Raw genomic sequence first — 18,705 nt, 5'->3', positions numbered from 1 at the left:
ACAGGTTAAGAAAGTTTAAGTGAAAAATTGTTTGTGCTGGTAAATTGGAGTTTAGCTTCTTTAGTTGTTGCGATTGTGAGAGGATCTACACAGGTATTTACTCTCTAATGCAAATTAAATGTTGTGTTGTTTTTTTTCCCCACATAAGGCGTGCAGTGCACGTTGTTGTTGAAGTATAAAGCTATGAATGTAGATAACACTGGTAGCGTCGCTGCACTTTATGCAAAGAATCAGAAAGCTGCGTATTAGGAAAGGGGATATGACCTGAATGAAAACACGGAGGTGATAGAATTGTTGGGGTAAACCTTGTTGAAACGAAGAAGAAGGAAGGACGAGGTAAAGACAGACAACAAAAACAGTCCCCAAAGAATTTTTCCTCTTGTTTTCTCAAAAATGTCAAGAACTAGGAAAGGTTCTGCAAATTGAGGAGTTGGGGAGGTGGTCAGGAAAGGAGGCGTTTCTCTTCAGTCAGGATTGCTGCTTCCATATTTGCCACTTCTTTGCACACATCTCTTGAAAGGTAACTCGCCAAAAGCAAAAAAAGCTGCGTAATGAATTATTAGGTGATTTTTTTTTTTCATACTACTAATTTGAGTTTACAGTAGTAAGATCTTTCGTACTCCCTCAACACAGGATAAAAATGGTCCATTGTATCAAAAAAAGGTGTAAATGTGAATGAGAAGTCTTTTCTTATGTTGATTTTTATGCATAATAGCTGAAGAACTCGTTGATGTAAATTTTTTTTAAGTAAAAAATCAGCAGGAGTCAAAAGAGACTGAGAATTTTTATTGATAACACAGATTTCTAAGGTATATTTACTGATAATATACGTTAAGACACTAGGAAATCTGGTTTTAAATCATACTTCAAACATTCTCATCCTTTGTACTGTTGTTAAAGAAAAATTATACTAGCTCAGAATAATTACCCCCGTAGGTGAAGTAGGCTTTATTCAACAGTTCCCAATTTTGGAATGTAAAACAGGGCAAGCGGGTAGCAATCCTTCCCCCGAAAACTTCCTGTGCGTTCTGTGTTTGGTTCTTGGAGCTATGGAACCACAGGTGATAGACACCCTGTGCCTTTGTCTATATGTAATTCCCTTTTCTCACCGTTTCTCCAGTTCACTTCTTGCATCTATGTAAATTATTGATGTCCACAGTGCCCTTCAGTTTAGCAAGGGGTGAACTCCTGCTTAACTTTTTCTACTCCCCTAATTCTGTGATGTGCTGCATTTGGCAATAGGCATTTTCACCTGTCTTTGAATTCTGAGCACTCTAAGATTATTTTTTTTTTTTCTGTAGGTATGAAACATTTGTTTCCAGTGATTTAAAGGGAATACAAAATGTACTGAATACATAACTGGAGGAAAACCAATTAAGAATTAAGAACTTCCCTTGTGTACAGTTTACATCTATATATTTTATAGAGAGCTTAATGTTAGTGCTGGGCCACTGAGTATCTTCAGACATTTTTGTGAACTCAAGATATAATAGCGTGTTTTCAATGAAATCAAATGCACCCGAAGTACCTGTTAGTGTAAGAATCTGCTCTAGCATAGTCTGGTTAAATATTAATGCGAAGACTTTTGCCGTTATACGTTTTTACCCATAATTTCTTTAATTTGGTATTATGCGTTGTTGCATAATTTAAATATAGACATCTGGACAATTTACTTAGCCAGCATGATGTTATGTTTTACTGAAAGTGTCTGCACAGTGTATTCTCAGGACTGTGTGCCAGCAGCTAACTGTTCAATATTTAAATAAAAGAATTGAGTTTTTGCATTGGAAAGTGGGACAGAAATTAGGCTCCTCCAAGAGGTTCTGTTCATTAAAAGGGCAGTGTACTATTTATGTGTACTCTTTAATATGTGCTGGGCCAGTAGCAGCATGTTTCACTTTACTGATAGGCTGGTCAAGGAATAGTAGAAATGTCTTTTGGGCTTATTTCTTTTTTTAATTTTATGTAGTATGCTGTTGGTTAAGAAAGTAAATTTTGTAGTTCCATCTCTGTGTGTGCATTTACAGAAATACTTTTAAAGACATCCTATGTATCTTAGAGGTATTCTTTGTCATGGGCAGTTGTATATGATGAAGATTAACTCTACGGCTCAAATAAGAACTTTACATAAAGATTTTGTTCCTAAAGTCCCAGCACGTATCTTAGCTGTGAGCTCGGGAATGCCTCCGTATCGGTTAACACAGCAAACTTAACGCATCAGTGCAGAAGGGATGAGATTTCACAATACCTCTTACATCTCGCACAGAAGTGTTAATGAATTTACTATATCAGGATATTTCTGACTGCTGAGTCAGAGCTAAATTCAAAGAGACCATCATTTAAATATGCAATACGATACCCTTATTTTAACCTTGGCTCAAGGAAATGTTTTCTTATGTAGCAGCTCCTAAAGAAGAAAAGTTTTATATTCCCCCCGCCGCTTCTCACACGGTAGCTTCTTTGTGGATGACACTTGGCTTGCTTTATTTTCCGCAGTCTATGAACTCATCTTAAATACTGAGGGAGTATGCGTACAATTTTCTGTTCAAGGATAATTCAAGCTAAGATGCATGTGGTACATTCAGCTTTCTTAAACTGTACCTTGAGGTTTTCATAAATTTTCTGAATTAGTATTTTTTAGATAGGGACAGTGACCTTTCCTGCTCTTGTCATTTGACTTACGGACTCACTGCTTTTCAAAATTGTGTTGCCCAAATGAAAGTGAATCAAATAATGGATTAAACCCACTCGTTTCTCTGCCTTATAATAGCTTACAGACCTTCCATTTACTTCAGAAGAGGTCTGTCCTCCTTTGGAAACGTCCTTCCTATGCTGTCGAGGATGAAAGAGGGGCAATTTGCCTACTACTTTCTGGCCTTTTTCTTCCTTCTCTGATTGTGGGAGAACAGAGTAATACAGATCTATTGTTGATGGGGTTTCTGTGATTTCTGTTTGGGGCAAAAGGGCACGGTTTGGTGTTTGGAGGCTTCCTTGCAGAAGTTTTTAAACCTGGAATTAAATTTTAAGCCCAAATGACTGAAGTTTAGCAGATACCTGATTAAGATTCAGGATTTTTACTAATTTGTGTCTGAAGATAAAAGCTAATGAACTACAGATACGTTTTTTCTTTAGTAACTGTTGTACATCTCAGCTGCTGTCCGCCGCATTTGTTATAATGCTTCCATCAACAGGATGCACTCTGCGTGAATGGGAGTCATTTACAAAATAAGGGTTTAGAAACTCAATTAATTTGCGCTCCTTAATTTTAGATCTGAAGAAATAAGCAACACATCTATATTTTAAGTCACAACTATACATGCTTTATTTCTGAATACAGTAAAAAGGTGTTAAATATTAAAAGACTGGAAAAGGAAGAATCATTTATTTTCTTTATTCTTAAGTATTTGTGAGATATTTTTCTCACCCAGGGATAATTTCTTTGCCTCCCAGGATGTCTATTTCTTCCTCAGTCAGGGATGTTGGCAAATGCTTTGTTGTGCTGGGGGAAAAACGTTCAGCTCTTAATATTTTATCGGTTGCATCGGGCCGAAGGTGCCGGCAGTTGTGTAAACGGCCACCAGTCCTCAATGTTTTAAGTCTTCAACCTCGTCATGTGGGAACATTATAAATTATGTATAACAGTAGATGCTACTCAATAAATATTTAATATGCGATAGGTATTTTTGACTGAAATTCCTTTTTCAGTCGAACAATCATTTAAGCTTTAGTTTTTTTGGTTTTATGAGGTGACAGTTTTATAATATCAAGGAATAGGTGGGTGCAGTTTGAATGTCAGAGAGGTGCAAGGCAGCATGAATCGCAGCTTTTTTCTTTCTTCCTGAATGCTAGAGAACTTCTTAATTCTTCCATGACCAGAGCGGGATTTCTTGGTTTTCTTTTGGAGTGTCTTTTGTACTCTGCATCTTCATCTCTTCTGCCCCAGGTGTATCCATACTTAGAATTTTTTAAACAGTATCAATATTGACAATGTTTTGAACTGTGCAAGGAAATGAAATACTGCATCTGTTTTCTTCTTTCAGATTTGTCAAGTTGCTCTTCTTGGGAAAATATGTAAAACAATTTATCTTTTTTTTTTCTTACAAACAGTATATTTTTCTTGGTTGGCTCTGGAGAAGGCATGCTGATAACTTGGAAAAGGAGTAGTCACACTGCTGTCAGAAAATCTATTTTCCGTGTTTACTAGCACCAGGAGAAAAGTGTGCGCCTTATAATACACAGAAGTGATACTTGCTGACATTGCCTCTCCTTCCTGGGTTGTCAGCCTTCCTTGGCTTGTAAGGGCTTAGCTGTTTTAGGTAGAAAAACACATTTATTTTGAAAGGCAGCATATGTACACGTTCACAGTCTCTGTTGCCATTATCTTCCAGGCCTAGAAGCCAATAGGATTGTGTTTCAACTGGAAAAAATAAACTTTATAAATACTAAAACGTATTTCAAAGCAATAATTAATTTCTTATTTATTATGTAGGCCGTCTGATTAGTACTACATCGCATGATATTTTATCCAAGGTTGAAGTCTCTCACTTGTATTCCTGCCGAAGTATGCTTCCTCCTACAGGTGGCTGTACAATGTTGCCCAAAGGAGTTTTGAAGAATCGAAATTATGTGCTGCAAATAGTTCTTACATTTATTTACTACTTTCAATGCTTACTTTACAGTGGATGATGTTTTAACTGCTTAGGCTTACCAAATTTTGAGATGCCTGGGGTTTTTATTGTGCAAGGTTCTGTTTATTTAAAGGGTTGCCAAAGAGTTTTCAGTTTTCTCGTCCTTAGCCGTGCTGAATTCTGAGTTTTAAATTCTTGCCGTTATGCAAGGTGGTCGGTAGCTTGCTTTTAGACAACATTGCTTTGTTATGCTCTTGATTGATCTTCCTTATCTGGTATAATTCAGCTGTTTGTCTGGTTTCTTTCAAATAACACCTTCACAGATTTCCTGAACAGCGAGCTTGGAACGCTTAGTGGAAATATGAAAGTCCCATTTAAAATGTAAAAATAAAAATAAAAAAACCTGCAGGGTTTTTTGGTGATATAACAGAGAATAAGTTACGTTAAACGTGGTTTAGAAAGAGAAGGAAGAACGCTATTTCTTGCATACCTAATAAATAGACTTTTGTCCTTTGCAGGAGCAAACTTTGGCTCTGAGGAAGGAAGGGATAGGTGTTGTGTTAGATTCGGAACTGCCTCATCTCATTGGCATTGATGATGATCTTCTCAGCACTGGTATCATCTTGTACCACTTGAAGGTAAATACACATCTGTGTTTCCATAGCTTCTATATGCCTTGTGATCCTTTTTTTTTTTTTTTACAGTAGACTCTACACAGGATAGTTGGAAGTTGAATTTGCTAATAATATTGTATAATAATGTCTCTGTAGACATGCAGTAGTATTAATTTGCTATCTAAATATAGTACTCATTACATTTCTTCACAACAGTAAGAAAAACTCATTACGTTTCTCTGCGATGATAAGAAAAGCTCTTAAGAGGTTGCAACTGTTTCAATTAAAATATCTCTTAATTTACTGTTTCGGCTTGTCCTAAGTGTCAACTGGTTAACTGGAGATAGGTGTTTAACATTCCTAGCCACGTATATTGGTTTGTCATTCACCTCATTGTGAAGCTTGACGTGAAATCCAAATCTAGATTAATTGCCTTAAGACCACAAAGATGATTCTACACAGGATAGTTGGAAGTTGAATTTGCTAATAATATTGTATAATAATGTCTGAGAAAGCATTCTAAAAATGCTACCTGGGTTTTTTTGGGGTTTTTTTTTTTTCATGTATGCTTAAACATAAATTTTGTTCAGGTTAGTCTAAGAAAGTGGAAGGATAACGCACAACTTGGTTGGGGGAGGAAGGGAGATTTCAACTGAAAATAATGCATGTTTCTCTCTTAATTAGGAGGGGCAAACATATGTTGGCAGAGAAGATGCTATGACAGAACAGGATATTGGTATGGAATTTGGCATTTTTTAATGTTCTTTAGTTGTCTTTCCTTCTGACATCCCAATATATGAACAAAGCTCCATATTTTTTTTCCCTTTTTCAGTTAATTGTCTGTATGTTCTTGCATATTTTAATTTTTAGAAAAATTGAGAGCTGAATTACATGGGATTTACTTCAAGGAACATGACTTCTAAAATAGCTTGTGGGCTTAAAATTTATTCATGTGCTTGTTACTAACTTATTTCTTGCTGCTTTTGAAATAGCATCTTGTAAAAATACCATCCTTCTTCAGAAGCCTGTCACAATTACTACCCAGTCATTCTCTTAACCTTTGTATAATGACAGTAGTGTTACATTGTTATACCTAAAGCAGTCTATGGACTTTTAGATTTGAGTTGAAGAACATTCTAGAAGTTGGTAAAAAGTAGGTAGGCTTCTTCTACCGATTTTCTTATTCACTTCTTAACAAAGTAACAAACTGCGAGATCTGGACTACTCTGTCACATACGTTGCCTGAAGGCAGTTCCATTAAATAAACTGCATCCTGTAATTCTCAGGTGAGAGATTGAGAGTCAAATAACTTAGTTTGGTATGTTTTGGAGGGTCAAAAGATGCCTGGATTAAAGTTTTTATATAAATTTCATTAAACTAGTGACCTTGTGTTGTTTTGTGGTATCAAACAATACAGGTAGAGATAATCATACATTAGTTGAAGAGGCAGAAGATAGTATAACTGATTCATAAAAGGCCTGAATATAATAGAACATAAGAACCTCATTTCAGCCATCCTTGTTAGTCTACAATCGCAGATTATATCCTGTCTTTTCAAATTTAAGCGTAGTTGCTTTAAGGTCAAGAAGCTTTCATTATTTCCCAGAAACCAGTCAAAAAACCCTTGTCTCTACAAAGATGTAAATTTTACTTTACTGTTTGCCATCAGGAGGAAAGAAGCATTTACTAATCTGGTGCTAAAACATAGGAGGAAAGAACATTACACCAAAACTACCCAAACAAACCAACACACTTCTTTCCACTACAATAAAACAATGAACAGCGTCGATGTTTAAGGCATGCAGGATGTGATGAAGGAAGAAAAAAAAACATTGTCCAGAATACAGAGAAAAGATCGTCTCAAATATGTAGTTCAATGTGTTCTTAATAAATTAATATCAGCATGCTAATCTTACTAGTTGTTGAGAGACTAATTATGTTATTGTATTTCTTTGTATTTAGTTCTTCATGGCCTTGATTTGGAAAGTGAGCATTGCATCTTTGAAAATCTCAACGGTACTGTGAATCTAATACCACTGAATGGAGCGCAGTGTTCTGTGAATGGTGTTCAGATTACAGAGGCCACACACCTAAACCAAGGTATTACCCAGCGTAATGTCATTTTTGATACGGCATCTTTGCTTTTTCCTGGCAACGGGACTGAAAAAAAATAAATCTGTGTGTATATGAAAGGGTTATTGTTTGTTTAATTTTAATTTCATGTCTTCTCAACTACAGCCCAAAACCATCAGGAGAGCCACAGAGTTTTTGTTCTGTCAAAGAATTGCCATGTGGTGAAAAGAGAATTCTTTACTAATTTAAGCCCCTTCACGATCTTGAGTATGAATTGATAGTTACCCTTTGATTTCATTCCACGTTATAGGTAAAATGAACTCCATGCCAGATTGCTTAGGTTGCTGTAATACAAGCAAAAGAATATTGGTCTCTGTAGGACTAAAATAATGTCAGAGACCCCTCCTGCGCCCCTCTCCCCGAGCTTCAGGCCGGTCCTGCTTAACGCTCTGGTGCCAAATCCTCTTGTATAGCAGGAGATTCAGCTGGAGTATCTGTTCACTGCAGCTGTAGGGCAATGACAAAAAGGGGCAGGCTGACCCTTACGGAGGAAGTTTAGAGAATTATAATATTAATATAAAAGCTTTGAAATCTGGAAATGAAAAAGCAGCTGGGAACAAAAGTGCATTATGTTGGTCTGGAAAGGACTGGCTAAAAAGTAAGCTGGTGAGTGCTGCAGCAGAGGTTCGGGATGCTTTATCTACCCGGAGCACCCAGAATATCTTTCCGTTTAGCAATGAGCTGAAGACCTGTGAGGCTGTGACACAGCTCAGCTGCTGAAAACCCATGTCACTTGACATTCCTGGAAAGGAACTTTCAGAGTAAGCTTATTCTAATAAAAGAAGAATACAGTGTTGAACAAGGGAAGTCTTGCATCTTTGCTGAACTCAAACAATCCCTTCAAAAGTCTGCTTTCAGAAAGGAAGGAGTTTGGTGTAGAGAGGGAACGTTGATTTCGTAAAGTGTCTATTTCTTTGTGCCAAATGAGAGGCGTATGTGCTTGTTTCTGTTACAGGTACTGGGGGGAAGAAAAGAAAGCTCAGCCCCCTTTGTCTTTGAGTAAGTCCCATTGATAAATGGAATAGAAACATTGGCATTAATGGCAAATAACACTGTAAACAGTGAGAATTGAGTTGCAATGACTCATCTTTACTTTATCCTACTGCATTTTAAGGGCAGTAAGGTTTGATGTGCTTCAGAAGAAAGTGGCAGTTTGAATGCTGTTTTCCTCTTCCAGGCATATCTAACAACTTGATTTTTGTACTGTAAAGAGTGTAAGCATGACTCTTTTTTCCTCCCAAATTTCCGTCTAAAGAAATTTGCAGCTCAAAAGAAGGGGAAAGATTTGCTTTGAGTTACTAAATTGTGAAAGAGCCGCATAAGCTGACCTGTAGCCTGTGTAACCAGACTGAGTCTGAGAGAAAGGTGGCAGCTGTGACATCAGGTGGGGAAAACTGATGAAATAACTAGTTTAACGACTCGTGCCCAATCCACATACCGTGGCTGTGTTAACATTTAGTATCCCAGCATGAAGTGTCAGCCTCCTTAAATATCCGCTTTAGGTAACGCTGATTAACTGCTGATAGATTTAAATGTTTCCGTTCATCATTAATCACTGTTCATTTGAAAATGTGTTAAATTTTTAGACTGTTATGGAGTTAAAAAAAAAAAAGAGACATAGTAATTAGTTAGCACTTCCTTCCACAGATTACTTCCAGCACTTGTGAATTTTGGCTAATGTGGCCTTTTTGTGTAAATGTAACTTACCACAGTATTTTTTATTCTTAAGAACATACGGTAGGATTTCTAGAGGTAACTGAATTAATATTCACAATTAGAGTTTGTCCTTAGCTTAATTATATCCTCAACTTAAACCAATTTTTCAGTTTTTTTAGGCTAAACTGCCAACCCTTCAGTACTTAACATAACCTCCCACTGCTTGTTTTTTATAGTTCGTTAATAAAAAAGAAACTTTTAAAAATAAAAAGGTGACTTTTAGAAGTTGGTAAGATCTTAACTATAGATATGTGTGTTTACATACTTCCAAAATATTTCTCTGTTTAGGTCAGAGATGCTTGATGACATTGAACAGTCATTCATCTTTTATATATGTATTTTTTTGTTTTGTTGTTTCTTTTTTTTCCCTATGCACTCTGGTCGTTTATGTGTTGGAGTCAACCAATTAAATTGTGAGATTAGGGCTCCACAAATGATAAAGACTTTTTTTTGCTTAGTTTTTGTTGTTGTTGTTAGTACTATCAATGTATTTGATGACGAACCTTTTTTCTTTGCCATTTAACATTCAAGGAGAACAAGAATTGTTGCTTACAGTAAATAAATGGAAAGCAAACCCCATAGCAAATCCAGTTATGTTTCAAAGACAACATTACGCTGCACTTTGCATAGTTGCATTCTGATGGAGAGCCGTGTTGTACAACGGCGGACAATCGAACCTGGTGCTCAGCAAATATTTGACTGCATGGTTTTGTCCAGACTTTTTTTTCCCTAAAGAAGCTTTGATGTTGATGCTTATCTAAGTTCTGTCAGTGGGAATTAAGACTGTAGAGTTTTTCTTTAATAATGGAATAATACAAATAATGATGGTAGAATTCAAACAAGTAGTAAAAGAGAAACCTAGGAGAGTTGTTCATATGATCCGTCATCTGTGTTTGAATGTCCTGTGCTTGCTGTTAAGGTGCTCTCTCCTGTTTTTTTTGAAATTCATGAAGTTAGGAACACATAATCTGTAACTGTATTCATTCTGAAATTAATTATTGCTTCCACCTAGTAAAGTGGTCAAACGTGTTTACAATTCATTATTTTTATCTTCATTTGAAAGTAACTGGAGGGCTTTTGTAGAAGTCCTCACTGTCACAAAATCCCCCTCCAGGCAGTCAGCAAGAGTGGAACAGATAAATGTTGGGGACAACTGTGAGCGTATGAAGCAGTGGTAGACTAAAAACAGTTTTAGCCCTTTCACTACAGCGGTCATGACCGTTAGGGATCCCTTTTAATTGTTTACATAAAAATAAAAGTGCCCAATGCACTTCTCAAAGGAAAGGTCATTGTATAAATTAGACGTGGTATCAAAATGACTTTGCAATACAAACCTATGTACAGATTTATGAAAGGTAATTCTTTAAGTTTAGACTGAGGTAAACTGTTCGTATGGTCCAAAATTGAGGTGTTGTGTAGACAGCAAGAAGTGATGTCATGGCTATAGTGCTTTTTGCTGTTTATTTGCCAAGACTGGATGACCTTATTCAGGTTGATAGTCATAATGAAGCTAATTTTAAGAGGAGCATTCCTTATTAAGGACAGCGTTTCATTCACATATGGTAAGAATTCGGTTTACTGAACAGTCCAAGTGCAGTTTTCATGCTTTGAGTGTAATGGAATCCTTTTTCTTTTTAAAAATGCCTCATACCGACGGACAGATAAATGCTTGATTCTGTGGTGGTTATCTGGGAAGACTTCCATGTTATGCCAGTAGTGAGACATCACCGACAATATGCTTCTTAGTAGGAAAGTGTTGATTTTGATGCCATTGTCTTTAAAATGTGATAAGAATTGCCCAGAATCTCATTATTTGTGACCTGTACCTTAACTGATTAAATACAATAATGGATGTGCATTGAGCAATATCAATCATTCAAGGCTCTTCGCTCAGAAAATAGCTATTGGATATAAAAGTCTAATAATCCTGTTTTGAGGGATGATAAAATTCATTGTTGTTCCACATAGAGAAGAAAAAGTGAGAGTACAAATTATGGAGATCTGGAGGTTTCAGTGTGGGTGTTTTCAAACCTGATTGCGATCAATCGTGGATGGACAAGTTTGTTCCCAGTCACGTTTATGGATGTTTCCGTTGTACCTACTGGTGGCTTCCAAAGTAGCGCTGTTGAAGCGTGTATAGATCAAATTGGGGTAGCTGCTTCCACTGCTTCCTCTACCTATATTTATGCTTTAACTGAACTGCACGAACGTGATGGAACTTTGTGTGTGTGAATGTGTGGTGTTTGTTTTGTTTTTTTTTTTTCTTTTTAAGTAGGACGACGAAGGAGTAAACTGTGTACGTTGGTTAACATAGCGGTGACTGTGCATCATTACGCACTTGAATTGTCAAAATCCTTTTTCATTTTGTTCTTGCTTGATGGGAGTCTTTGCTCACATATTGCATGTCTGAAAAATTACTTGTCATTTTCAGGTGCAGTATGTTGTCAGTGAATGGTGTGTGTTTTTCTCATCAGGTGCTGTTATATTACTTGGAAGAACCAACATGTTTCGCTTTAACCACCCCAAAGAAGCTGCTAAGCTAAGGGAAAAAAGAAAGGTGAGATTAAATCAGAGTTTGGGGAAACTTAAACCTGTTGTTAATATAGACATACCTTGATTGTTGTAGAATACTTTTTTAATTTGCTTCACATACATTAGTTAATATTTCATCAAGTGAAACAAAATAAGAGTTTGGAAGCACATCAGTGTTTGTCTAATACATTTATTTTATGGTCTGTTGTTAGAGTGGACTGCTGTCTTCCTTCAGCTTGTCTATGACAGATCTTTCAAAATCTTGTGAGAACCTGTCAGCAGTTATGCTTTATAATCCAGGGTGAGTATATTCTAAAATGTGGTTATTAAAGTTGCGAACGTTCTTCATTTTAGTGGTTTGAATGTTCCAAATGGCAGTAATAGACAGTATTTTGTTCTCAGGTTAATAGTATATGCTTGTGAAATAATGGGCTTCTGAATGAAGCCAGAACTTTTCAGAAATGTTATTTGAACTAGTCCGTGCTAGAAAATGGGGTGAGGGGACACTGAGGAACTTTCTGTATTGCTTAAAACTTTTTTATCTGTGATTTCTCTACTTAAATGCAAGAAGAGCGACTGTACCAGCAAACGGCCGCACTGATAGATGTAGCGCAAAGGCAGCCGTAGTACCTGGAGCCTGGGAGACAACATCTGCATTATAACCACGGCAGTGCAGCACAATAATGACATAGCAAATTTTAGGTTTATGCTTTCTTCAGAATTACGCGTTAACTATTTTTCCTGAGAAAAATGCATTGTAAACTGAAAATTAGGGTTTCTTGAGTTCATATAATACCAATACAAGCATAAAAAGGCTGGGAAATGAATGTCTCATGTTCTCACCTATATGCATCCTAGTAGGTGGCCAAGTTAGGCTGTGGAAAACAGTTTTATTATACAGCTACAATGACGTAGACCACTTATTGTGGAGAAGCTGTTTTTAATGTTTTTACCAGTGTTCTTAAAATGACTTACAGAGAATTGATGGTGTTTTGTTCTAATTTTTTTTTTTTTCAATAGCTAGTGCCTATGTTTTGAATTGCGCGTGAGATGAGGCACTTTAACCACCTATGTGCTTTTGAAAAATTGGCCATGAATTGAATTACAGGCTTGGATAGTGCAGCCTTATTCCCGGGTTTTACTGTGAGGTTGCTCTTTATCCATTAGAACTTGGGAAGATTGGACAAGTAATAATAACTTCAAGTTAAACAGTGTCTTAAATACAGTGAATATGTGTAATAACACTGCTGCAAATGTGATTGTTACTCTTTTGCTACTGAGCTACCGACAGAGATTTCAAGATAGCGAGCTAGTTGCTCATAAATTACATCTTTTTTTTCACAGATGAAAGAGAAGGTTAAAAAAGTATATGTATATTTTTCTATTTCTTTACCTTTTCAGATAGCTTGATTAAAGGCTTTTAATGACAGTTGCTGGTATTATATTTTTTGTGGGCTGGGGAAAGTTCCCGGCTGTTCTTTTGTTACCTCGTGCTATTGATCAGTACTGTGGGCTTTTCCCCAGCTCATAATGTTACTCTGTTGCAATACTGTTATCAATAATTGCATTATACTGCACAGTACTGACCTTGACTTTGCAGTCAGCATAGAGTAGGACAGATTGTTGCAGCACTGCCTCATTTTAGTCTTTCAGATTTGCAGCAAAATACAATGGCATAGGCAAGGCCCCGTTGAAGGTAGGCTTAAGAATGATTCCCTGCCCAAGGAGTTCATGCTGTCTTCAGATAACACCAAACTGTGTCTTAGAGAAAGGATTTTTTTCCTGTGACCCTTATTTAGGAAAAAAAAAAAAAAATCCTGGAGAGTTACTTGATTACTTGATTGTCTCTACGATGGAATAGATTGCAGCAAATCCTTCTTTTTCCCCTAATGTATTTTGTGGCATGTTGCTTCTTTTTTCCTCATCAGTTCTTCAAACATCTTGCCTTGCTTTCCTGGAAATCAAACAGTATGAATAACATAATTAAGTTATCAGTGTACGCAGCAATTGTTAGAAATACTACCATTTTCCCATCTAATACTTCTTGTAACTTTTATTTTCCTGCCTTGGGTGTGATTACGAGAGTGCTCTTGCTGCTGAAATTGAGGATAAGATTAGGTGAAATATTCTTTATATTCCCGACTACTTTCATGACTCTGCTTTATTAGACTATAAATGAGGAGCCGAAGGTTAATTATTGATATTCTCCTGCTAGTCTGCATTCAATTAATCTTTGTGAACCGGCTTGCAGGATAGATATTTTGTCCCGCTTGATCTGTAAACACAAGAATGGATTATGCTTAAGGCTCACAGTACGGGAGGAATGCAGGTCTGCATGACTGTCACTTGTTTGTGAGCAATAAAACCTATCTGAGGTGTTCCATAGTCCCTGTTGTGCGTGTATGTTTTTCTAAGCGAAAGCTCATGGTTACATATTCGTAATTTAAGCTTTTACCCCTATCTTTAGATGCTTTAACTACGTTTAAAACAACAGATGCCATACCTAATAATACACATGACCCATGCGGTGCAGAGGCAGGTGTTGTCCTAATAGATCAGCAATTTAAAAAACCAAAAAACAAAACAGACCAAGAACTCACACCCCAACCCCCCTCAAATATGACTGTTTTATACTGCTTTTATAACTGCTGCAAAGAGAAGGTAGGCTCTGAAGTTAGCACTGCAGTTTAACTGAGGCCTGGTCTTACAAATCAGAAGAAGAAAGCATCTTCCACAATTGATGCATCGTTACAGACAGCTATTTGGCAACAGCAGCTTTTCAGCTTAGACTGGGGTTCCGTGACAAGTTTATATTTATTTATGTTGGTGCTAACACTGTTTTCTTTCCATCTCGGCCTCTGTGACAGCGCTGGGATTTTTCTGATTGTGTGGGAGCTTGTCCTAAAGAAGTAATTCTGCAGAAAGTGTTACTTTAAGGGGAAAAAGTGGCTGGGGGAAATGCAAGTTAAAGAAAAGAATACATTTTGAATAAAGCAGACTGCAAGCATTTAGGCCTTAGTAACAATTCAAAGCCGATGGCATTGGATTCCTAAAGAGTGAGACGGCTTGCAGAGTACTCGAGCTCTGTACTTCCCGCTAGGAATGCTGCGTAGCACGTACAGCGCTGCTGTGTTTATTCTTCCGAGTGGTGACTGTTCAGCCTGGGTAGAACATTCAGTAAATCCCATCTCTGGATATCAAAGGTGTTAGGTGGGGGCGAGCATCTTGCTTCTTGGCAAAGAGCAGATGGAAAAGAATATCCTACGCTAAATTTGGGTTGGATTAGTTATTTCTTTTTTTTTTTTTTTTTCATCAGGAGCAATGTGGAACTTGGTCCTCTGGTATGACCCTTTATTTACAGTAGGTGGTAGTATCGGTTTCTCTTAACACAATGGTATATTGCCCACCAGCACTGTAGATGTAGATTCAGTAGCTGGCCCTCTGGGTTTGGTTTTTTTTGTGCGACTCTGTAGCTGACTAGCATTCTGCTTGTTAATTTAGCACTTCCAAGACCACTTTTTCTTCCAGTTTCGGTATTCATAACCTAAGGGTTGGCAGGTAAATTTGCAATTTCTGTTGGTTGCAATAAACAGCTTGTCAGTTCTAGCATCTTTAGCAATCAATGGCAGAAGAGCCATTCAGGTGTTGTGAAAGCAGATAAATGGTGGATCTTGCTTACTGTATCTGTATCTTTCCTGTGTGAAAATTAGTGTTATCTGTAATTGTGTTTTCAGATGGGTGGTCTTTGTGTGTGGCTTTTGTTGTGTGTCTGGTTTTTGTTTGACTCTTTCCAATCTATGGAGAGAGTTGCATAAAATTTTGGCTTAACATGTGAAATTCTTTGTTCTGCTTGTTCCCAGTCTTTGTCTTTAATCTGGTGTCATGCAACACTGCTTCAGATAATAAGCTTTGGACAGAATAGAATTTTGCACATAGATTTATGCTGAAGATTTCATTCATGGACTTCTGTAGGCTACATTATACTGTAACTCTAAAACCACTCATGAGAAACCTTGGTCTTGTCATGGATTTAGCATGGGGGTTTTTGCTTTGTTTTTTAAAATTAATCTCATAAATTGAGCTACTGAGCAGCATTGGAACATCTTTGTAGTCCTGCCAGTACTCAGTCTTTCCTAATAGATGTAGTACCAGCTCGTACTTTTGTGCTGTGTAAATTAAGCTATTGTAGTACTGTGCTGGTAGAACTGACTTCCTTTCTCTCCAGCTTATCTACACTGCTCTTATCACTAGATATGCCACGTTTTCCAGGAAAATGGTGACTATTTAATTCAAGACTGATCAGATTAAGTTCCTTTGTGGTAGATCTACAAAAGAAGAAAGAGTGGGTATTAGTCTTTAATATCTGTATGGGGTTTTTTTCCTTTTTAATTTCAAGTTAATATTTTTTTCTATTCATGGTAGTGCTCACATTAATAAAATGAGTAAAGATTATGTGAAAGAGATTTTTATTATGGATAGACTAAACCGGAAAACATCAGTCTTGCATGTGTGCTGAGTAAAACTGGCAGTGATTTGTTATAGCCAGTGATTTTATTTTTTGGTGATGCTGAGATTTAATTTTTCTTTCGCTAGCTTCTTAAAGAAACAAGGTAACAAGGTTTCTGCAATCATTGACTGCCTGTCCTGCCTCCCCAGATTCTCTCCTGTCCTGAAATAACTTTGAGCCCATAACCAGTTTGAAGCAAATATTGCAGAGGTAATGGTCTCAAAAGTGGTGAATTCCTAAATATGTTGAGAAAACAGGTAGCCAGCTCAGGAAGACAGACATCGTTATTACTCCTGCAGAAATAAAGGCTGCAGCATGAGTGCTTTCGGTAGAGAATAGAGATGTAGTGAATAACCGCATGGTGGGAGCTCAGAATGTAGATGTATGCGGTGAATAACCGCATGGTGGGAGCTTCAGTGGAGCTCAGACCATCTTAGGCACCATCAAATCTATGTAGCAGCAAAACACCAGCCCTTCTCTTAGGAGTATTTCTTTGTCTCAAGTGCATAAAATGTGAATTTTTAAAACAGCTAGGTGTAGCGTTTGGAGGCTGTTGGTTGGGGTGTTGATGATGATCCATATTTGGCTTTGAAAATAGCCATTTTCACTGAAGAAAGAACCAATACTGTAGAGTTCATTCCTCCTTCCTGAACAACCTTCAACCATGTTGAAGGTGGTAGAGTCACTTCCTCAAAGAGAAAATGAGAGTGTTTTGACCACTGACCTGTTTTTTATATCACACTGATTGCTTTTATGGCTCATTTTCCTTGTGTCAGATCTCAATCAAAAGTTAGTTACCAGTTTGTAAGTTTGCAGATGACACCAAGTTAGGCAGGATTGTTGATCTGCTTGAGGGCAGGAAGGCTCTAATGAGGGATCCGGCCAGGCTGGATCAATGGACCAAGGCCCATTGAGGTATGAGGTTCAACAAGGCCAAGTGCCGGGTCCTACACTTGGGTCACAACAACCCCATGCAGCGGCCAGCAGGACTAGGGAAGTGTACTCAGCACCAGTGAGGCCGCACCTCAAGTACTGTGTTCAGTTATGGGCCCCTCAGTACAAGAAAGACATTGAGATTCTGGAGCCTGTCCAGAGAAAGGCAACAGAGCTGGTGAGGGGTCTGGAGCACAAGTCTGAGGAGCGGCTGAGGGAACTGGGGGTGTTCAGCCTGGAGAAGAGGAGGCAGAGGGGAGACCTTATCACTCTCTACAGCTACCTGAAAGGAGGTTGTAGCGAGGTGGGGGTCCGTCTCTTCTCCCAAGTAACAAGCGATAGGACAAAAGGATACAGCCTCAAGTTGTGCCAGGAGAGCTTTAGATTAGACATTAGGAAAAATTTCTTCGCTGAAAGGGTTGTCAAGCATTGGAACAGGCTGCCCAGGGAAGTGGTGGAGTCACACCATCCCTGGAGGTATTTAAAAGACGGGTAAATGTGGTGCTGAGGGACATGGTTTAGTGGTGGACTTGGCAGTGTTGCGGTGATGGTTGGACTTGATGATCTTAAAGGTCTCTTCCAACATAGACAATTCTATGTTTTTTATGCTTATATAAAACATTTTTGCCAAATTATGTGTTTTATAGGACAGTCAAAATATCAAAAGCTTTTTGCTCTGGGTTTTGCACGTTATAATAGCTGATCTGAAACGTTTCACTTCATTGTGGCTTAACCAAGCATGGGAATACTTGTAAATCGTCTTTGCCAGCTGTCTAAGCAAAGATGGTCTACATCTGACAGTGCCCAACGGACATCTGCATTTCCACTGACCAGAGCTGCATTCCTCAGGGTCTATAATGTTTTGGACTGAAGTAATGATGAATATAGTGACATTTGTCATCCAAGCCCTAGGTAAGAAGTGATCACTAACAGCTCTGAATTCCAGATGTCGACCATATCCAAAGCAAGGGCTTTTGAGGAATAATTTAGAAAAAAAATAAATAAAAAGGGGGAGAAAAAGTTCATGTTAACCATTAAATTAAGCTTTTGCTTTCTGATGGTGCCTTAAGATTGCTTTTTGTTCTCTTTGCATAACTTTGTGGACTTTGCATTGCTGCTACAGTAATTAAAAATTAAAATTTGTTAAAATTATCTGTTAAAAATATCTGTTAAAATTAAAAATACCAAGTTGTTTTCTGTCCTTGTGCTGTGATGTTGAGATAGTGCCCAGAAGTGCCCGTCCTAGACAGTCTTAATGTAAATGTGAAAGGGCTCTTGGTGAGACATTTACATGAAGGCTCCAGATGTCTGGAGTTGTGTATGAAAATCTACATTTGATCATCTCTTAGGCATTATGGAAGGTATTTTTTTAAAACGAATTTGTGAGAAATCGGGAAAATGAAATTTGTTAAAGTAGTCTTTCTCCAGTATTGCAGTGGTTAGAAAGATGCTTCTTGAGCATGTAAGAATCAAAGTTCATTTAAACTGCTTTGTAAATGTTAGATTATTGTTGGGTTTTTTTGCATGTATCCAAGGGTAATTCCTTTTTGTTGTAGGCATTTGTATTATTTTTAGAAAGAAATATTAAAAATATATTATTTATTAAAAAAATCTGGCTACATAACTGTGGTCATGACATCTT

The 18,705-nt window shown here is 37.5% G+C and overlaps 1 protein-coding gene across 1 annotated transcript in view; it reads left to right on the top strand.

Annotated features, from left to right (window-relative positions):
* KIF16B (kinesin family member 16B) overlaps positions 1-18,705 on the top strand; it is a 126,302-nt gene that overhangs the window by 42,471 nt on the left and 65,126 nt on the right. The window contains exons 12-16 of the mRNA XM_009881419.1: positions 5,147-5,266; positions 5,927-5,978; positions 7,205-7,342; positions 11,566-11,648; positions 11,836-11,924. Coding sequence (XP_009879721.1) covers positions 5,147-5,266; positions 5,927-5,978; positions 7,205-7,342; positions 11,566-11,648; positions 11,836-11,924 — 482 coding nt within the window. The remainder of the gene's footprint in view (positions 1-5,146; positions 5,267-5,926; positions 5,979-7,204; positions 7,343-11,565; positions 11,649-11,835; positions 11,925-18,705) is intronic.

The sequence above is a fragment of the Charadrius vociferus genome, unplaced genomic scaffold, assembly GCF_000708025.1.
Source record: "Charadrius vociferus isolate BGI_N301 unplaced genomic scaffold, ASM70802v2 scaffold583, whole genome shotgun sequence".
Lineage (NCBI taxonomy): Eukaryota > Metazoa > Chordata > Aves > Charadriiformes > Charadriidae > Charadrius > Charadrius vociferus.
The sequence above is the reverse complement of the archived record's forward strand: the minus strand, read 5'-3'. Positions and strand labels throughout refer to the sequence as shown.